Source organism: Capsella rubella, unplaced genomic scaffold (genome assembly GCF_000375325.1).
Source record: "Capsella rubella cultivar Monte Gargano unplaced genomic scaffold, Caprub1_0 scaffold_6, whole genome shotgun sequence".
Lineage (NCBI taxonomy): Eukaryota > Viridiplantae > Streptophyta > Magnoliopsida > Brassicales > Brassicaceae > Capsella > Capsella rubella.
In genome coordinates, this window is record NW_006238918.1 from 5,705,070 (window position 1) to 5,724,350 (window position 19,281).

The window sequence follows — 19,281 nt, forward strand, 5'->3', positions numbered from 1 at the left end:
AAAAGTTGTAACATAAAATTACAAAACAAAAAAATATACCCAATTTGTCTCTGTCTTTTCTCTTCTCTTTTTGTTTTTTTTTTTCTTACACATATTCTGATTCGTAGTGTCGTCTTCTTCAAGATCAACAGATATATAGGTTGTAAGAAGAACTCAAGAAGTTTTTTTTTTTAATTGATTCACAATCGATTGGTACATAGTATATAATTTACAGATAAGCAAATTAATTAGTTTGGTATATGATAATATACAATCTTATTTTTCTAATGTTTTCATGGTGTTGGGATATCAAAAAGTTTGTATAGTTTTTTTTATTTGTTTTTTTATAACAGTGAAGATCTTTAAAGGAAAAAAAAAAAGACATGAGTGAAGAATAATAATTGCATAAACATGTCTTAATCAAAACCGGCCTCAATATATAATCAAAATTGTTTATGTATCAAAAATTTTAAAATTAAAACTAAAATTAGTACCATAATACAAAAAAACAAAACAGTGTTTCTTCATCCAAGTGGTCTCCTCAAATAAAATCTCATTCTTCTCCAAGTATGGTCGGTTTGGAATGTATCGACGTGGCAGAAGATTATTGGCTTCACTGGGGAACGAATCTTGGGTAAACCAATAGAAACTGGTTTAAAATCTTTATATGTTTTTATGTTTTTTTGCGGCGCTTCTAACTGAAATAAAACTGTCTCTTTTGTATCCATCCATCCCCACTTGCGAGAATCCTTTAGTTTCCTTCGCGATTGCTGCCGATCAATATACCATCTCATAACTAATCTTCGAGAATCCTTTCTTTCTTTTTCTTTCCGATAATTTAATAACTAATCTTAAACATATACTAAAAATAATCATGCATGTCTCTTAGATATGTAAAATTCAACTGAATTTTCATGCACGTCTCATATAGAACAATTTGCCTCTTTTCCCACATACAGCCCAGGCGCAATTTGCTTTTTTTTTCATGCAATATAATTATCTCTTTCCAACTTACTTAATCTAGCTCTAACTCGGCATAGGTTCAGGTTGTGTGGTCTTTACATGATAACATAAGTTGACGTATATGGTATTATTGGTTATTAGTTTCAAGGTTGAGTCAGTTATAAAAGTTTGCCGTTTCCATTACGTCGCCAAGATCATCGTCCGTTCCTATGATATTTTCCTTACTATTAGATAACAAGTTACAGCCTAGAAACTATAAGAAACATGCCCAACATGAATGAGAGACAAAAGCTCTCCCGTTCGTGAGCATGTTAACTTGTAGAGACTCGATGAGAGTTATACACATGCATATCGATTGATCATACGTATATGTAATAATTCTGATATTGATATATACATGGATATTTTACACACCATGTATAGAGATGTGATTATGTGAATAAGGTAATTAAAAGGTGAACGAGCTGATCATCATGTGGGTCTGCTTGTAAGCATGTGAAAAAATCCTTGGAGGCATAGATGGGCCAACCCCCCCAAGCATCACTTCGCAGCTTTTCTCATCATCATCATACACTTTTTATGTCATATTATGCAAAAATTCCATATTCTCTAGATCTATCTATCTCTAATTTATATTTGTTTATACGTACGAATATTATTATAAGCATTAGCTAAGCATATAACACATGTATATAACAAATTGTACATACCCTTCTTTACACTTTTCCCTCACATGAATCCTTCTTTTTGTTCTTTGCTTTTTTTTTTTTTTTTTAAATTTCTCTTTCACACAGACACACACATATATATACATGTGTGTATTAGTGTATATATAAAAATCAATGTACTCATCACATACCTAACCTATCTTTTACAAAGAAATGTAACTTGAATTCTCCAAGTTGAGAACATGGATTATTTGAAACTATGTGTTGACCAGAAAAAAGGATTATTTGAAAATATGTAGTTTCAAATAAATCATTTAGGAATTTTGTTTATGCTATAGCTAACTTGGATATTTAAAAGTGATATTGACTCTCTCTAGTGGTCTAGTGCATCTTTTAATTCCTCCCTAAGAAAATGAGCAAACAAAAATACAAAAAGAGAAAGGTACATCTGTAAAATTGATAAAGCTGCGTTAACAAGGAAAAATAACAGAGAATTAAAAATAATAATCTCAATATCATACACTAAATATACAGCTTAGCTATAAAAATACATTAGTGAAGAAGTAACGGGAGTTTACCGGAGACGATGTTTAAACTTGGTTTAACTGGTTCGTATTTTAGCCTCTCTTTTTTTGCCGGTAATCAAACCGGTTAAGACATTCGAGCATTGGTCTCTTTCTACCCGGCGCCGTTGTCACTCGACACTAGTCAAAATCACAAAACCCTCACAAAACCTCGTCCGTTCCCGTCTCCTCCAGAACCAGTACAAACCATGGTCGACGGCGAGGTTGAAATCATTCGCGGTTACGAGCTCCGTCTTCTCCGGTGCACAGTCTCCGTACCACAGTCAGATCTTCCTCCCGAATCCCAATCCGGAACCCATCCACACGACTCTCTTATAAGCTCCCTTCTGTCTTCAATCGAGGCTGGAGACTATCTTGGAGTTCTAGCCTCCGACGCTACTAAGCTAATACTCGGTGATTCCGAGTTCGAACAAGTTGATTCCGCCGAGCTAGTTTACTCCGAGCTTCTCGACAAGGTGGAATCGTTCGTGGTGAATGATTCTTCAGATGAAATCGATAAGGCTCGCCGTGCTGTTCTGGTTATGTGTTTAGCAATTGCATCTGCTTTTTGGTTTACCCAATGCAATTTGACCGGGTAAGTAACCGAGTTTAATTCTTCATAAGATTTCATGAACATGAACTTCCGAGTGTTATTCAAATTTCGGAATTATAGAGAGAGGATTTTTGAACTCTGTTATTTGCAAATTCTCATTGAGACTTTTGTTTTGTTTGTTTTCTTTGAGCTGTCAGGTCGACGGAAGGATCAGCAAAGTGTTCGTTACCGTTTAGAGTATCAGAAAGTAAGGAATTGGGTGAATGGGAGAACTGGGCTAAGATTCAGCTCATGTCTGCAGGTTCTGACTTGCTCGGGAAGTTTTCTAATCTCCAGGTACTGGGTTATTCAAGTTTGTTGCCTTATAAAATTCTTTTTGATTCATCGAGCTGCTTTGTTGTCCCAGTCTTTATATGAGTTTCTGAGAGAGTGTCGTTTTGATGTTTATTAGACATTAATGTTTGAGAGGAATGATCATTTTTATTTTCTTTGCTTGTCTTATAGTAAAATGATCTTGATCTTTCTTGCTCTTTATTCTGCATTATATATGAGTAATCCTGGAAGGGGCTAACCTGTGTATTGTAGGCTTTGCAGCATTCATTTCTGTTTGCTAGTACATGGATTGACTTTTATGTGTGAACATTATATATCTGCAGCTCTCTGAAGTCTGAAGTAGTCATGATCTTTCTTTGTTTTTACTAACTAGTGAACTCTATGTAACCCAAACTACTTTCTTTTCCTGCAGCATTTAGTTTTTGCTAAAATGCTGCTGTTAAAGTTGAAAGATTTGTTGTTTGCGACAACTGCAACTGAAACTTTTGAAGTTCGGAGTATTTCATGGTGGCTTGTTAGAGTTTTACTTATTCATCAAAGAGTTCTACACGAGCTATCTTCATCTTTGTTTGAGTTGTTGCAAGTTTACATGGCCGAAGCTCTAGACCATTTTGGTGCACTGGAAAAAGTTAAAAGCTATTGGACTACCAAGTTGCTAGAAGATGAAGCTTCATCCATCACGTCAACCATCCATCTGGAAGCATGTGTACTGCAATATATATATGGAAGAATTGATCCTTCTCGGTAAGTTACCATTGAGATAATATTGTATTTGCCTACATCTAAGATGTTTATAGTTATTTGTTCTAGGATAGTGGCCAAATTACTTTGGTATCACCTTGTATAGCACATATATATTGCTGTTTCCATTTCTAATAGCCATTACATACCATTTCATGACTTTTTATGTACTCTCCTGCTTTATTATATTGGTCTTGATTCAGAGTAAAATTGTTAGTTTGCAGCTTGAAGCTGCTAAATCAGCAGCAGGGATCGAGTTCTCTGTTTCTGGGGCTCTTGGATTCCGTACTATTCACCAAGTAAGCTATGGGATATATTTTGTTCTGTTATATACACTGGCTTTGGTATTCTAAATTCCTGATCTTGCTATAGGTAGATCCAAAGGCACAGATGGTATTGATAGCCAACACTAGCTCATCAAATGGAGACGTGAGGTTGGCCTCTGAGAAAGCTGATGTTGGGCCTTATGAAGCTTGGGGAGGTGACGCACCTGAAGTATATATGACTCCCAAACTAGTGAACAACGAGAGTGAAGCTGGCAAAGAGTCTGTGCCCTTGAAACCAGTTGAACAGGCATTGATTTTGGCTCAGTGCCTTCTAATTGAAAGGGGTAGTCGGCACGATGAGATGCAAAGTAAGTGAACTCAAATTTAAATGTATTTGCAATGTTTATTTCTTAGTTTTTTTTTTGCTCCATGGAGAGCTTAGGTGGTGGAAAGATAGAGAAGATAAATAGCGATTCTGCCTACAATTAAGTTACTAGGCATCAGTTGTTACTGCAATTCAAAAAGCTTAAAAAAAGCCTTGTTACCGATGTGAAATAACCACAAAGATCGTGAAGGAGAAGATGCATTTATCCGCCCTTACTTCTGTGTCAACTAGTTATGTTGAAATGGAAAACCATGTCCGTTATTTTTATTATATAATTTAATACTTTTTATTTTCTGCAGGATGGGATATGGCTCCATATATTGAGGCAATTGATTTTCAAAAGTCAACATATTTTGTTGTAAGTTTCAGTCTTTCTAGTTAATCTTTCTACATAGTGACTGGTGCTAAATGTTATGTATGGAACTGACTGAATTTTTGCTTCGGACATGGGATTAGCTACGGTGTTTCTGTGACTTATTACGTGTTCGATGGGAATCAACTCGAGGTCGTACAAAGGGACGCGCCCTGGAAATGATGGATAAATTGGTATGTATGGATTTTGTTTTCTTTTTGGATTGTATATCTCTCTGGCTCATACACTCATTTTGTACCGTTATTTCACTCCGTCCTCTATTGTAGCTCTGATAGTTTTCCTTTATCAGGTTGAAGCTATTAACAAGAGCGATCCTGGAATATCAAATCGGATCCCTTTATGCTATGCAGTCCATCTTCCTACTATTCCTGCGTTGAGAAAGTATGATATTCTATTTATGTGCCTTTATAGATACTCGTCAGGTTTTTCTGCGCTCTTATTCATCGTTCCATTTTGATTTTACCTATAGGGAATACGGTGAGCTTCTGGTGAGTTGCGGTTTAGTTGGGGAAGCAATCACAATATTTGAGAGCCTGGAATTGTGGGATAATCTAATACACTGCTACTGGTATACCTAATATGAAAGCTGCGTTTATGATGAATTCAGCTTCCCTTGTTTTGTTTCCTTTCCTCTATGGCTTTCATGTTCTGTTGCAAAACTTATCATGTGATGTGAAACTTCAGCCTCCTAGGAAAGAAATCAGCAGCTGTAGATCTCATCAATGCACGGCTTCTGGAACGGCCAAATGACCCAAGATTATGGTAATCTCTTTGATAGTACCCTTTGTGTGTTCATTTCCTATTGTTTATATATATTAGTTATTAAATGGATGTGAAGTGCCATAATTATCTGCTTTGAGTGTACGCTTAATCATTTTATATCTTTGTTTAAACTAGAAAGTTATTATCGTGTTGGATCATAAATTAAATTTGATGATAAACATTGGTTTCAGGTGTTCACTAGGTGATGTTACGATTAATGATTCCTGTTATGAAAAAGCCCTGGAAGTTTCAAATGATAAATCAGTTCGTGCTAAGGTAATTTGAGACACAAAACAAAAAATCTTGTATGTCCTTCTCCCTTAGTCCATGCTCTAATTATCTTCATGTTGTAGCGGGGTCTTGCTCGCAGCGCATACAATCGGGGTGATTTTGAGAAGTCGAAGATGCTGTGGTATGTTGAACTATTTGGTTCTGTTCTTTTTTTTTTCTTTACGAAAATGGATTTGTGAACTTGGCCCTTCAGGCTAATTTACTTGTGAGGCGTCTCATTTTTCTCGTACTTTAGGGAGTCTGCAATGGCCTTAAATTCTCTGTACCCTGATGGTTGGTTTGCTCTTGGTGCTGCTGCTTTGAAGGTATCTTACTTCATCTTCTCCGATAGTTCAGTAGCAATAGTTTCCACTCCAAATGCCATTAGATAAACAGCATTGAAATTATTTTCATACTAACTGAGACGGATACTAATTTAATATCTCCTACATGATACCATAGGCCAGGGATGTTCAGAAAGCACTGGATGCATTCACTTTTGCTGTTCAACTTGATCCCGACAATGGGGAGGCTTGGAACAACATTGCTTGTCTGTAAGCATTTCAGTTTCACTATTCTGCTATATCTGTGCTGAAATTGCTGAAAAGTTAATTGCTTTTTTCATACATACCTTACTATCTAACTTCATTACTCATTGCTCACCTACCGTATGTTTCACATCTATAATGGATGATGCTGAATGTGTAATAATCTGTGACCGCAGGCATATGATAAAGAAAAGGAGCAAAGAATCATTCATTGCGTTCAAAGAAGCACTTAAATTCAAGTATCCCTCTATCCTTTACGGTTTGTTACTTGAGCTAAGAAAATCAGAGTAAGTAACTGAAAAATATTGTGTATCAACAGGCGAGATAGCTGGCAGATGTGGGAGAATTTCAGTCATGTAGCTATGGATGTGGGAAATATTGATCAGGTAAATGCAGCTATTAACTAAAGATAATTATTCTAACCTTTTATAAAAACCTTAACGATTAGTTCCCCATATATTTGTTTAATTTTAGCTTAGGAGTTAAACAAATTGGTTTCATCTTTGTGCTTTTCCTCTTCCAGGCCTTTGAAGCTATACAACAGATACTGAAAATGAGCAATAACAAGAGGATCGATGTTGTTTTACTGGACCGTATAATGACAGAGTTAGAAAATAGGAATTCAGCATGTAAGTCATCACCATCTTCATCTATTGAAATCGAAGGTTCTTCATATGAATCGACGGAAACAAAACCATGTGCTGCAACACCAGCTGGAACTCAACGCCACCTAGAGTTACTTGGGAAAATTATTCAGCAGGTTAGCAAAACATTTCAACAACTATATGAATCTCTGTATTGTCTCATTCCCTGAGTGATAAACTCTTAGCAGATGCATTTGATATAGTCCTGCTTGTGACATTGTAGATTGCCAGAACAGAAAGTACATCTGAAGTCTGGGGATTGTATGCGAGATGGAGTAGAATCAAAGGAGATCTTATGGTATGCAGCGAGGCACTGTTAAAACAAGTGCGATCATATCAGGTATGTAATGACCGATGATTAACCGAAGCCCCATATTGATATATGAGAAACATTTGATGATATATTGATATCTCTCTGACAGGGATCAGAAGTGTGGAAGGACAAAGAGCGTTTCAAGAAGTTTGCAAGAGCGTCATTGGAACTTTGTAGAGTGTACATGGAGATCTCAGTGTCCACAGGAAGCAAACGAGAACTGTTTAGTGCTGAGATGCATTTGAAGACCACAATCAAACAAGTATAGACCTAATTTATCATTAATTAATCCCCACGATACTTACTAGGATTTTTTATCAGAATGGATAAATGGGTGACATATGTATGTGTGTAGGCTACAGTGAGCTTCTTGGACACTGAAGAATTGAAGGAACTTGAAAGTTGCCTCGAGGAGGTGAGAACTGTAATGCAGAAGAGTGAAGAAGAGACTGGAACTACAAAAGACTAGTCACTGTCAGCATAGGTTAGCATCTTTTTTGTTATCTTTTTTGTTGTTTGTGTTAAAAGACAGTCATATGTTTCTGAAATTCCTTTGGGGATGCAGAGATGGTAATGTAATGTTGTGTAAAACAGATGTTGAGAAGAATCTCGAAATCCATAGAAATATGACATTTTAGAATTTGGTAGCTGATTGGTGTATTTCCTTTTTAAGATTAAGAAATAATTTTTTTTGACACGAAATCTTTTGATTAGTGCGTATGTGTGTCTGTGTCTTCATCGTCGAATCTCGATCGTTACCGAATCATGATCTGATTTGTGCAATCATCTTTAATGCAGTACTCTTTTGTTGAACAGCATTTTGGGACACCTCTCTATGAACTTGACCTGATGATTTACTTGTGATTTGTGAATATGACCCAACTTGTAGAAAACTTTGGCTAAGAGCCTAAGAGATTTCTTAAAGCTTAATTATCTTGCTCTTGGCCCAGTAAGACGATTAAATGTCAATATATTTTACCTTGCACTATGTTGTATGGTAACGGAAACCAACGAAAACGGGCAAGTCATCATCGCCTTCATCGAAGCTTTTTCTTATGAAATGACGGAAAAAAAAACAGTGTACTGCAACACCAGCTGAAACTCAACGGCACCTAGAGTTGCTTGGGAATAGTATGACTAGTATGGTTAGCAAAAACATTTCAACAACTAGTATGGATCTCTGTAATGTGTGACTAATATCTCAATCTCTGAGTGAAAACTCCTGACAGATGCATATGGTTGTGTATTGTCCTTTGATGTGATTGTTGCTTGTTTTTATAGATTGTCAAAACAGAAGTGTGGAAAGACACAGAGCGTTTCAAAGAGTTTGCATTGAAATTCAATTCTTGTGTTCAACGAAGATGTCGTGCCGTTTTGACGTTTAGAAGAGTAAAACAAACAATGCGCGCCGTTTTATTTGTGGCGCTGATTGATTGGCGTCTTTACTTTAACTGTAGCTACATTACTGGTCATTAAGAAATCAATTCTGACACGAAATGGGAAAATAGAAAAACTGAGAGAAGAGAGGACCCAAAAAAAAATACATATATCTTTTTTGATCAGTGCCTGGGCGTATGATTGTTGCGTCTCTTCATCGTCTCCATCCTCGAATCTCGATCGCCACATCACCGGGTTCTATCCTTCACGATGTGTCTTCGAGCATGAGATTTGGATTGACGCGACATCTCCCTTTGAAACGATCTTTCGCCAATTATTCAATCACTTCCCGATCGCCAGAATTACTGCCAAAATCGCCGGTGACCATGGCGACCACCGAGAGCGCAAGTCATGTAAAAACTTCGACGGAGGAGACAGATAAGAAGAAGACGGAGGAGGGAGTTGATAGCAAGGAGGAGGAGAAGGAGGTTTCGCTTCCTCCGCCGCCGGAGAAACCAGAACCTGGCGATTGTTGCGGTAGCGGCTGTGTCCGATGCGTTTGGGATGTCTATTACGAAGAGCTCGAAGATTACAACAACTCGATTTCTGGACTTACTAAATCAAACTGAGTGAATTTGCTTCTGATTATTTTTTTCTCACAATGATATTTGTCTATGTTGATCTGTTTCATTGCTTTGTCGAAGCAACATTTTGGATCTCTCTATGAACTTTTGAGAGCTGATGAGCATATAATTATATCAAGGCAACGACCATAATTAAATGATTTCAATCAAATTGGCAAACCTTTTAAGTAACCAATGTAGAAGAGCTAACAAGTCAATCAAATATTTCTAATTTTTCTACCTTTTTTTTCTTTCTGTATTCTGAGTTCTGCTTCCATCTGAAGAAAGTAGCTGGTATATAACAAATCATTGATTCTTTATGGCTTTTGCAAGAAAGCAATTTGATCAATTCACAGATCGATTGTAACTGGCATTTAGAACCTCCTAACTTCACCTTTGGGGAGCTTTCACAAGAACTGAGATATGGAGATAGAATTCTGGGTTCATCAAGTTATTTACCACCCACGAAAAAGGGATCTCTAGTTTCATTTCTATTCCTTGGATCCTTGCCAATTTTATTTCCCCCATCTCCGGCAACCCTTCTGCTTCTGCTTCTTCTGTACCACCATCCTTGCTTCTTTCTTCTCCACTCGTTTGAGCTCTGTCTCCAATGAACTCTGGGAGGAGACTTTCAATGGCATTGCGTAAGGTAAAGCATTTCCCTGTTAGTAGTGGAACTGATATCAGTTATCTCACAAAGGAGAGATTCAGGAACAGTTGGATACACTCTACATGGAAGCTATTGACTGAAACTTTTGGTCCATAGCATAATTACACCTATATGCCAGAATAGCCAATCTCTTCTCCATGAAGATAATATGAAGAATGTCGATCTTAAAGGTAAAAATGTTACCTTCTTCTCTGAGGAACTCAACAGGGCGATTTAGGTAGGAGATATCATCCCATGTATCCATCTCAGGTACATCTTCAAGATTCTCGAAATTTTGATTTATACTCCGAACATACAACCGAACAGGAATTCTTGCTGAGGAAAAGGATTATTAATAGTCAGGGAAATGGTTGTTGCACAAGAACAATGAGGACACTATTACTTTGTATCATGTTAGCCAACAATGAAATAGATCCAGCAATTTATGAGGGGGTCACTATTCTTTTCCTATTAAGTTGTTTCTGTTTAGAGGGTTCATCGGAAGACGGAAAACTACTATTGACTGTTTCTAACTAAGTTTAATATGCCATTCCCAATTGAATTTAAACATCTCGTGAATACACTTTTCCAAATATGGGAAAATTTGATAAGGTAAATATGGCAAACCTGTCTTATTTTGTCCAGCACCATCCGTCTCAGTCACACCTTGTCGAGATTGTGGAGATGACAAGCTTGCTTTTCTTGAAAACTCATCTTCTATAGTTGCCATTTTAAGCTTGGGTGATAATCTTGTGTAGGCATCAAGATCACCTGCCAAACCATCAGTTTTCAGACTCAATACTAACTCAATAATATGCCTAAATCTAAAGGTTATACCACTATTGATGCAAATGTTGATATTGACAATGCTGAACGCAAAAGTAGTTTGTAACATAATAATGGATTGTGACTGCTACTATTTTATATGCCTAACATCAACCACTCTTACCATTCATGACAGAGGTCCATAGATCCTCTTGATCACTCTGAGACATATTCATAACATTCTTGCAATTTCCATTGATGATATACTGTGCCTGCAGGATAAGTGGATAATTTCAATATGTCAAAACTTCTTATCATTTACCGTTTGCCTTACTTAGGACAGGAGTAAAGCATTGTTATCATATAACATAAGAGGATCCTATGGCTACAACAATAAGTAACGACAAAACGCTTGCAGCATACTTAACAAACTGGCTACGAAACTATTCGTGGTCATTTCAGCTAGACCAACACAATCTATCAAATTTTATAACCCTCAGAACTTATCATAGACACATTGCATTTATGGTGGCTGCAGACGTCTAGGTGTTGTCTAACGTTGACAGTACATCATCAAGATGTGGAAGAAAATCACACACTTATAGAGAGACAAATATTTCGCTATTTAACGATGAGAAATCCAATGGAACAGTGTACAGAGTCCAAATGGAATTAATATTTCAGTCAAGATGAGAAGAAAGTCATAAATTTATAAGAAATCTTCACTAACCTCTTTTAAAGAATTAACAAAGTTCCATTTCACAGAATCTTCTCCTTCACAGGGTATCAGTATGTTGGTAGGATATCCCCTAAAGTGTATCTGCAAACAAAAAATTCTGAAAAGCTCAAGAACTGTAAACAAAAAAGAGAGTAGTTTTTGTGCATCATACTAGTCAAGACTCAAGAGAGACTGATGAAAGATTCCACTAACAACATACTGTGACTATTATATATACTGGTGAACAAAAAATGGGCTTTAGTTGTAGGCTTGTAGCAAGAAAACAAAAGTTGTGCCTCTCTATGGTTAAGTAATGGAAATGCAGACTAAGAGAATGACATAGTATATCACCGATTTTTTCCTCCTACATTTAGATTACAAGCATAGTGGGCCCTCAAGCTCACTCAAAATGCTTAACAGTTACACTTAGCTCATCTCTCAAATAGAAGCTGATGAACTTGAGAGGAGAGAAAAATCACCGTGAGATTCCAAGGTCGTTCTGGTTCCGCGCATAGGAGATCGAAAAGAACGCCTGTTGGTATATACCTGCAACCAAAAGAAGATTCTCACACTCTCACATAAACATATCAAAAAAAAAAAAAAAAGTTAAGTCACATCATACAGACAAATGAACAATGACGTACCATTTCAAAGGAACTCCTTTGTAATCGAACCAGATTGAATCTTCACCAGGAGGAAGTGAATCCTTGAAATAAGGCTTTATAAGAGGAATCAACAGAGGCAAATATCCTATCCTTGGTGCTAGGACCTGATAATGTGATCGCAAGAAATACGAGGGAAGAAACTCATAAGCGTGCTCTTATCTCAATCTTAACATTGCAATTACACGATTCAACTGCTAAATTCGTCCTCGTTTCAAGCACACAAACAATTTGATTATCGAAATCGTTGATCCAAGATGAAAACAATACAAAACCCTAAACCCAGAATTCAATCATGATCCAATATTAAACACCAGAGATTTGCACCATCGATTTGAAAACTAGACCATAAAAAAAAAAAGCTTGAGGAAGGAAAAGAAGAGAAGTGATTACAAGAGCAGGAGGAGGAGCAGGGTGAGAAGCAACTTCGGATTTGTGGAGATTAATCTGCAGAGGAATTGCTCCTTCCCATACATACTTGACCGCTTCATTCGCCATTCTCTTCCCCGTCACAGCTTCACGCTGGGTTTTGAAGTTTGAAGAATCAAAAACGACGCTGTTTCTTGTGACGTCATCTGCTCTTGCGTGTACACTGCTTTTATGTGCCCAGTTTGTGCGTCAAAGGGTGTTAACCGGTCTAGTTCGGTTTTGGTAAGTTGGTTTAATGAATTTTGGTCAAATTCTATCAATTATTCGGGTTAGAGTTGGTCTCTGAATCGGTTCGATAATTTGCTTCAACACACACCACTGTTGTTCTATTTCATTCAGATGCTGGTAACCACCTCACCAGTTTCATATTTGATGTCTTCAGTTGGAAGCAAACTCTTCACCAAACCAATTAGATCCCCTACTTTAATCAGAGATATTAAAAAAGAAACCTGATGTTGAACCAACAATAAAGATCTCATAATCACTACATTTAATTTTAACTATGAAAAAATTGTACAAGAGTTTTACAGTTACAAATTTTGCTGAGATTTTAGCCTAAAGAACAACAAACAGCTCGAACAAAACAATGAAACAACAACAACAAAAGACTTTCGATGAAAATTTAGAAAAAGTGAATGAATATTGAATTTAGAGTCTCTTCTTTTAGGATATCTGAGAAAATGTGTTATAAGTGGAGATGAATCTCTTGTTCTTGTTCTTCTTCTTCTTCTATCATCATCTTTCTCTTCTTGTACGGACCAAATCCTCTTGCATTTGACTCTGAGTTTGTTCTTCTGAGCTCAGAAAATGCAGACCTCTCGCTAGGTTTAAACTCCCATTGGCATACCATTGTTTCGGGTTCTGAGGTCTTATCCGTGTGTCCTGTATCATCCACTGAACCAGAGTTTGATCCAGTCGATGATCCTTCGTTTTGGACAGCCTTTCCTGAATCTAAACATCTATTTTCCACGTCTTCTTGCTTAAGAGGTACTTGTATCCAGCAGCTCAAGAGATCTTCTTGTCCGTTTCTTATTATGGGTAATGTTTTGGATGATGAGAGTTTCCGTGGTAATGGCTGAATTGGGGATTTACAGTAAGTTGAAGTTGTCAGAGAAGAGGACATGCCTGAATCAGATACCAAAACTGTCTTCCCAAAGAGTTTAAGGCTTTGCTTCGTTGGTTCCTTGACTGAGCTCTCAGTGTTTAAGAGACTCTCTTTAGGAAACAACTCCAGCTTCTGTCAAATTAATCAAACCAAGGATATTAAGAATTAGGCATCTACCAGTGGGTAAAGTTGTTAAATCGAGTGAGTATAAATTTGCAGATGGGTTTTCGTTTCTGTCAAGTACCAGAGTCTCATGCTCTTCAGGTGCATTTGCAGTAGTTGTAAGAGCAGCTGGTGGTGATGCAGAAGAAACTGGGGACAAGCTTCGATTGGGTGAACTTGAATCAAGGGAACCCAAGGCTTCTGATCCAACATTGGACAGCACAGAGGTTGGAGATCGGTTTTCTCGTTCTGACGGAGAAACTGATCTACTTGTTCGATCTGCCTCGTTCCCAAACTTACGAGGGTAAGGATGCGCTGGTTTTCTCTTGGGACGAGGAGGTGGTATCACAATTGGCTCCACTGAGCTCCCATCACCTCCAGTTGCTTCTCGAGCAACCTGTGTGAATACAACATAATAGAGCAGAGTCAGAACACAAGTCTCCAAACGATGTATGTACAATAATCCCTTTTTTAAGCAGTACTTAAGTTTGTTATTGAGGTTATACCAATACTTTCTGTGAACAAGGGTAAAAATATTATAGCAAATAAGTGTATAAACCTTAGAGAAAAACTTCTGAGCATGACTTCGAATCTGAACTGCAGTCTTTGTGCCCACATGTTCTGTTAGTGAAACAAACATATATATTTGAGGGTTCAAGTTTTGTATAGGTCCATAACTCAGTAGCAAGTGATATAACAAGATTATTAATTTACCTTCTATTCGTCTCCATGCTCGCCCGTATAATTTCAAGGCTTCAACAAACTTCTTGTGCTCATCATCTGTCCATCTCTCTCTTTCCTTTGTTATCGTGTATGGTTTCCGTACCTAAGTATGAAAAATGAATTTAGCCAAAGATCTTCACTTTACATAACAATATCTGACACTGGATGTTCAAGAAACGAACCTTGGGTGCATAGTCATTTCCCCCAAAACATTTGTCCTTGCATTGATTCTGCTTGTCTGCACTTTCCTCAACTCTATTCTTCGAAGGAGCTTTGGCACCCTGAAACCATCAACAAGCAAAAGTACTTTAGGAGACATCATCTTACCGGTCCTTTTAAAACAAAAGTGGCATTGGATCATCTACATTCTTCTTCAGTTTCTCAATGTACTACATTCTAATTAACAGAATCCCAATATTTTAAATTGTATCTACAGATCCTAATTACGTTAACAGAAAAAGAAATTGGCTTTGTATACCCATGAATCTTTCTATAACAATCCAACCCTGCAAACTTGTTAACACAGTCGATTCCATCTTAAGAGTCTGCAAATGAATTGCACTGAACAGGCTAAACTCAAATAAGAAGCTTTCTTAGATGTTCGTTCGTATACACACTATTCTAGATTCATTACCTAAATCTGAATAAGCAGAAAACGAAAAATAGAGAACATTAAGACTCAGCAAAAGATAAAAAGTACAGACCTGAACATTCGCAGTCAACGGAGACGACGCCATAGCTTCCCGGATTAAGATCTCGCCGGAGGAAGGAAAAAAAAAAACTCGAAGGTATGGATCGAGAAAACAAAAATCACGAATCTGGACTTCAAAATCAGCTTAATTTCCTCTGTTCACCGTATGTTTCTATAGATCCCATAAAATTTAATAAGATAAATTTCAGCTCAAGATAAGACAACAACAAACAGATTTGCTTCTGAAATCAGAACCAAACCCAAAAGCTTCCACCTTCTCCGGAAAAAAAAAAAGAAAAATCCAGTAAACCGGAGATATTTAGGGTGGGTTAAAAGAAAAAGGAAACCAGAACAACTCCTTGGTGCAGATGAAGAAGAAGAAGCTCAGAAATGGAACTATCAGAGAACTAAAGCTCGCCGGAGTTGAAAAAAGAAGAAGGCTTTTGATGGTTCTGATACACCGGAAGAAGAAAACAGAGAGAAAGAGAGAAGAGGAGCTTTGGCCTTTGGGAGGGGTCTGTGGAGGAGGGAAGAAGAAGAAGGGTGTGAGAAAATAGAAAGACAAAAAGGGAAGAGAGGATGCCACGTCAGCTTCTGGTATGTGCGCTTTAATTTTTGTTTTTAAAAATAAATAAATATATAATGTTTTTATTTTATTGGTATTTCCATGGAACGCTCGAGAAACAGATGAAATCTTGTGGCTCACGTTCAATGACCTTCATTGCCACGTGTCGCTCGTGCCTAGCTTCTTCTTTATTTTTTTTCTTTTTAACAAAATTTGTAGATTTTATTATTATCTTTGGTTGTCTCTCTCATATTATTATTATTTTAAAAAATGAATCTACTTGTTTTTAAAACAGATAAATTTGGTGCAGGAAACAAAAGCTAGATTTTCAATTCTCATATTTTTTTCTTGCTTTTTTAAAATTATGTCTGTTGTATATCTTCAAATTCAAATTATGTAAAAAAAAGAATATCAGGAAATATAATATTTTATGTAAAAGAAAAAAAGAAAAAGGATTTTGCTGGACGGAGAAATGTGAGCCACCAGAAGATACTTAAAAGGCAAAATAAAAGAAGCCTACTCGCGCGAGTGTATGATTTTTTGTTTCTTACTCGCTTTTATCTCTCTCTCTCTCTCTTTTTATTTTTAATAGATAGTTTTTTATTTTTATTTTTGTGGATAAATAAAGACTTTAGTTTCTTTATCCCCGAGATTTTTCCTAATAGCTACATTTACATATTACATACATCTCTCTTGTGGACCAAATTACTTTGATACGATTATTGGATCCGCATCCCTCCCTCCTATTTGTTTTGTTGATCTATCCATATTTTTATTTTTTTTGCTAAATAGATCTATCCATATCCTTAACAAATTATAAAAATAAATTTAACAACATAAGATCTTACTTTTAATAAAAAGAAACAAAAATTTATGTAGTCTTGGAGTTTGACAGATGAGAAACGTAAATTTAACAGAAAGTTAGCCCTATTAACGGAAATTTAACGTCATGTCTAAAATGGTCAGGTCAATGAAACTTTACCATTTTATCAAAATGTCATTTAAATCAAAATGTCAAAACAAAATTTCAGAATTTAAATGACATTTCTAAAGTTCATGTTTTTTTATCCACAATTTGAAAGTTGGAGATTTTTGACATTTTTCCCGTCTTCTATTCACTATAGATAGTCTTATTCATGTATTTTTAAAGTTATATATGAAGTATATCTTAATCGGATATTCCTATTAGAATTAAATTTATTCGAATCCGAATCTAAATCCAAAAACTCTTTTTGCTTTAGTTTAAATGAGATGAGATCGGATTCCAGATATTTTTTCTAATAGCAACAAACACACTCAATCCAATTCAGATTTTGTGGGGGTTCTAATCTTCTTTCTCCATTCTTCTCTTCTTGAACAAAACCTTTATATAGATATATGTAATGATTCATAAATCAAAACAATCGCAATATTAAAATTCAGATAATTTATTTGTCTAAACACATTTTTAACCAGGCCCTAAAATATTTTCTTTTAAAAAATGATATCCGAAACAAATGAGCTATCCAAAATCTTAAGGTACAAAAATTTCTTTTAAGTTTTCCAATATTCTTATGTTTAAATATTTTTTTCTTTTTAAGATTAAGAAGTTGAAACGATTTTTTGAATCCCAGTCTCCTATAGAGTTTTTAGTTTTTTTTTTTGTAAAAAGTCTCTTATAGAGTTCCAAACTTTAAAAATATATATTAATAAGAGAAAGTCCAAAATCAAGTGAAAATTAAAACGAGATATCTATAATTTTGTCGAACATGTTTATCATTATCTTTGTATATGTTACGAAAAAAACGAAAATGTTTAAATATCTTCTGCTTCTAAATAAAAATGCCTAGTAGGGTTCAGTATAGTACGTAAGCCTAGAGATATATATACACATAAATATAATATGATATATACAGATACGTATCTACGATATTTATAATTAGTTTCAACTTTTTTTTCTAATTAACAATATATGTTTAATCATCATCTAGGTCGTCATCATAAATGTGTAGATAAGCTAATTAAATCATTGCTAAGAACATTGCAAAGTCATCTTTGGGTGGAAGTGAAAAGTTAATTATACTTTGAAAAAATATAAAAATATGAATTAGAGTGCACTTTTGTCCATGTCACTGATTCTTATTTTAAGCCGTCTGTTCTACAGAAACTGGACATGTGGAAGGAAAGCAAGAAAAGATTCAAGCCACTCAATTTATTTTTTTACGTTCATCGGTTTTATACAAAAAAATTCTGAGCCACATGTTTTGCTTCTCGTTTTTGCCTTAGGGTTTGAAAGATCTCAAAAAGTGGTTGGTGTGTGGCTGTTGTCTACTTAAAGCATTTGTTATTTCTTTTTCTTTTGCCGTCTCAGATAAACTAAGATAAAGAAGTCTAATATGACAATCTTGTAATCTAATATGACAATCTTGTAATCTAATATGACAATCATCAGTTAGAAGAACGAGAAGATGTGATAAGCTTCTCAAAATGTTAAGCTATTATTAGGAGGCGTAATAAAAATAAGATAAAAAATTTATTTAGAGCAGATAGTAGAATGTGTCATGGGTCGACAAGTTAAAAAAAAACTGAGTCGTTTTGTTGTGGCTTTGGCAAAGAAGGTTAGGCTTGAAAGCTTGATGATGGTGCTGGATGTTAGGTAGTGGTCTACTGGATAGTGTGAAGTGACACGTGACAGCCATTTGTGATATTTTTCTTTTTCTTCACGGCCACACACTTGTATTTTCCGGCCAAGTATGTACATTTTTTTAGACGACCAAGAAAGCATATTTTGATTTTTTTAATGTTTTAAAACATGTTATTCAATTTTATTCTCAAAATAATTAAATGTGAATATGCAAATTCTAATTTGTAAAACATTTACAAGACATGTTGTAATCATTTATTGCAAATATATTTATATTAAGATGTAATATATATATATATATCAATGTCGGTGTAACATATTTGTTTGGACTATATAATAAACATTTAAACGATTGTGATTCTAAAAAAAGTCTTGATCATTCGTAATATAATCACAAATTAAATACTAGTACATTACAATTTTTTTCCATGACTAGAGTTTGGTGGTCAATTGAAGTTATCACAGGTGTACAAGTAAATTGGAAAAAGTAACTTTAGTAAATAGGAAATGCATAAAGATTTTTACGAATCAATGATAGAAAAAGAAATGGTGGGTGGGTACAAATATAATAGTTTTTGTGGATGGATAGTCCATTTATGTAAAAGCTTTCTTCTACGTGTGGTTCATATTCTTGCCAACATCATTTTTGGCCGAACGAGATAAAAGGGGAGAGTAGAGATAGCAGATATTCTTTTGAAATAAAGGCCTCTGACTTTTGTGTGACAATGATGAGATGTTTTTTTCTATCTTTGATGATCTAACAAAGATAAAAAGAGAGATTTGTGGTGTGTATACAAAAGCCAGACCGGTGAAACTATTCATGGCCAA

The 19,281-nt window shown here is 35.6% G+C and overlaps 4 protein-coding genes across 4 annotated transcripts; 2 read left to right on the forward strand and 2 right to left on the reverse strand.

Annotated features, from left to right (window-relative positions):
- The first annotated feature begins 2,323 nt into the window (after positions 1-2,323).
- LOC17883977 (tetratricopeptide repeat protein 27 homolog) lies at positions 2,324-8,062 on the forward strand. The gene is made up of 20 exons (XM_006286972.2): positions 2,324-2,768; positions 2,924-3,062; positions 3,472-3,803; positions 4,018-4,099; positions 4,173-4,434; positions 4,751-4,809; positions 4,908-4,997; positions 5,114-5,205; positions 5,294-5,392; positions 5,509-5,586; positions 5,778-5,862; positions 5,940-5,998; positions 6,113-6,182; positions 6,319-6,410; positions 6,581-6,643; positions 6,724-6,790; positions 6,928-7,164; positions 7,272-7,388; positions 7,471-7,623; positions 7,717-8,062. The coding sequence occupies exons 1-20, from the start codon at positions 2,383-2,385 to the stop codon at positions 7,828-7,830; spliced, it is 2,676 nt and encodes an 891-aa protein (XP_006287034.1). The 5' UTR covers positions 2,324-2,382; the 3' UTR covers positions 7,831-8,062.
- Positions 8,063-8,802: 740 nt separating this feature from the next.
- LOC17883823 (UPF0651 protein YPL107W, mitochondrial) lies at positions 8,803-9,500 on the forward strand. The gene has a single exon (XM_006289539.2). The coding sequence runs from the start codon at positions 8,936-8,938 to the stop codon at positions 9,365-9,367; it is 432 nt and encodes a 143-aa protein (XP_006289601.1). The 5' UTR covers positions 8,803-8,935; the 3' UTR covers positions 9,368-9,500.
- A 75-nt stretch (positions 9,501-9,575) lies between these two features.
- On the reverse strand, positions 9,576-12,696 carry LOC17882925 (autophagy protein 5). The gene is made up of 8 exons (XM_006287932.2): positions 12,549-12,696; positions 12,138-12,262; positions 11,973-12,039; positions 11,506-11,595; positions 10,960-11,047; positions 10,638-10,781; positions 10,215-10,346; positions 9,576-10,023 (listed from the first exon to the last, which is right to left on the reverse strand). Exons 1-8 carry the CDS (start codon positions 12,651-12,653, stop codon positions 9,752-9,754), a joined length of 1,023 nt encoding a protein of 340 aa, XP_006287994.2. The 5' UTR covers positions 12,654-12,696; the 3' UTR covers positions 9,576-9,751.
- Positions 12,697-13,051: 355 nt separating this feature from the next.
- LOC17883993 (protein REVEILLE 1) lies at positions 13,052-15,815 on the reverse strand. Its single transcript, XM_006287851.2, has 6 exons — positions 15,279-15,815; positions 14,757-14,855; positions 14,566-14,677; positions 14,411-14,472; positions 13,934-14,248; positions 13,052-13,821 (listed from the first exon to the last, which is right to left on the reverse strand). The coding sequence occupies exons 1-6, from the start codon at positions 15,309-15,311 to the stop codon at positions 13,270-13,272; spliced, it is 1,173 nt and encodes a 390-aa protein (XP_006287913.1). The 5' UTR covers positions 15,312-15,815; the 3' UTR covers positions 13,052-13,269.
- Between the last annotated feature and the right edge of the window lie 3,466 nt (positions 15,816-19,281).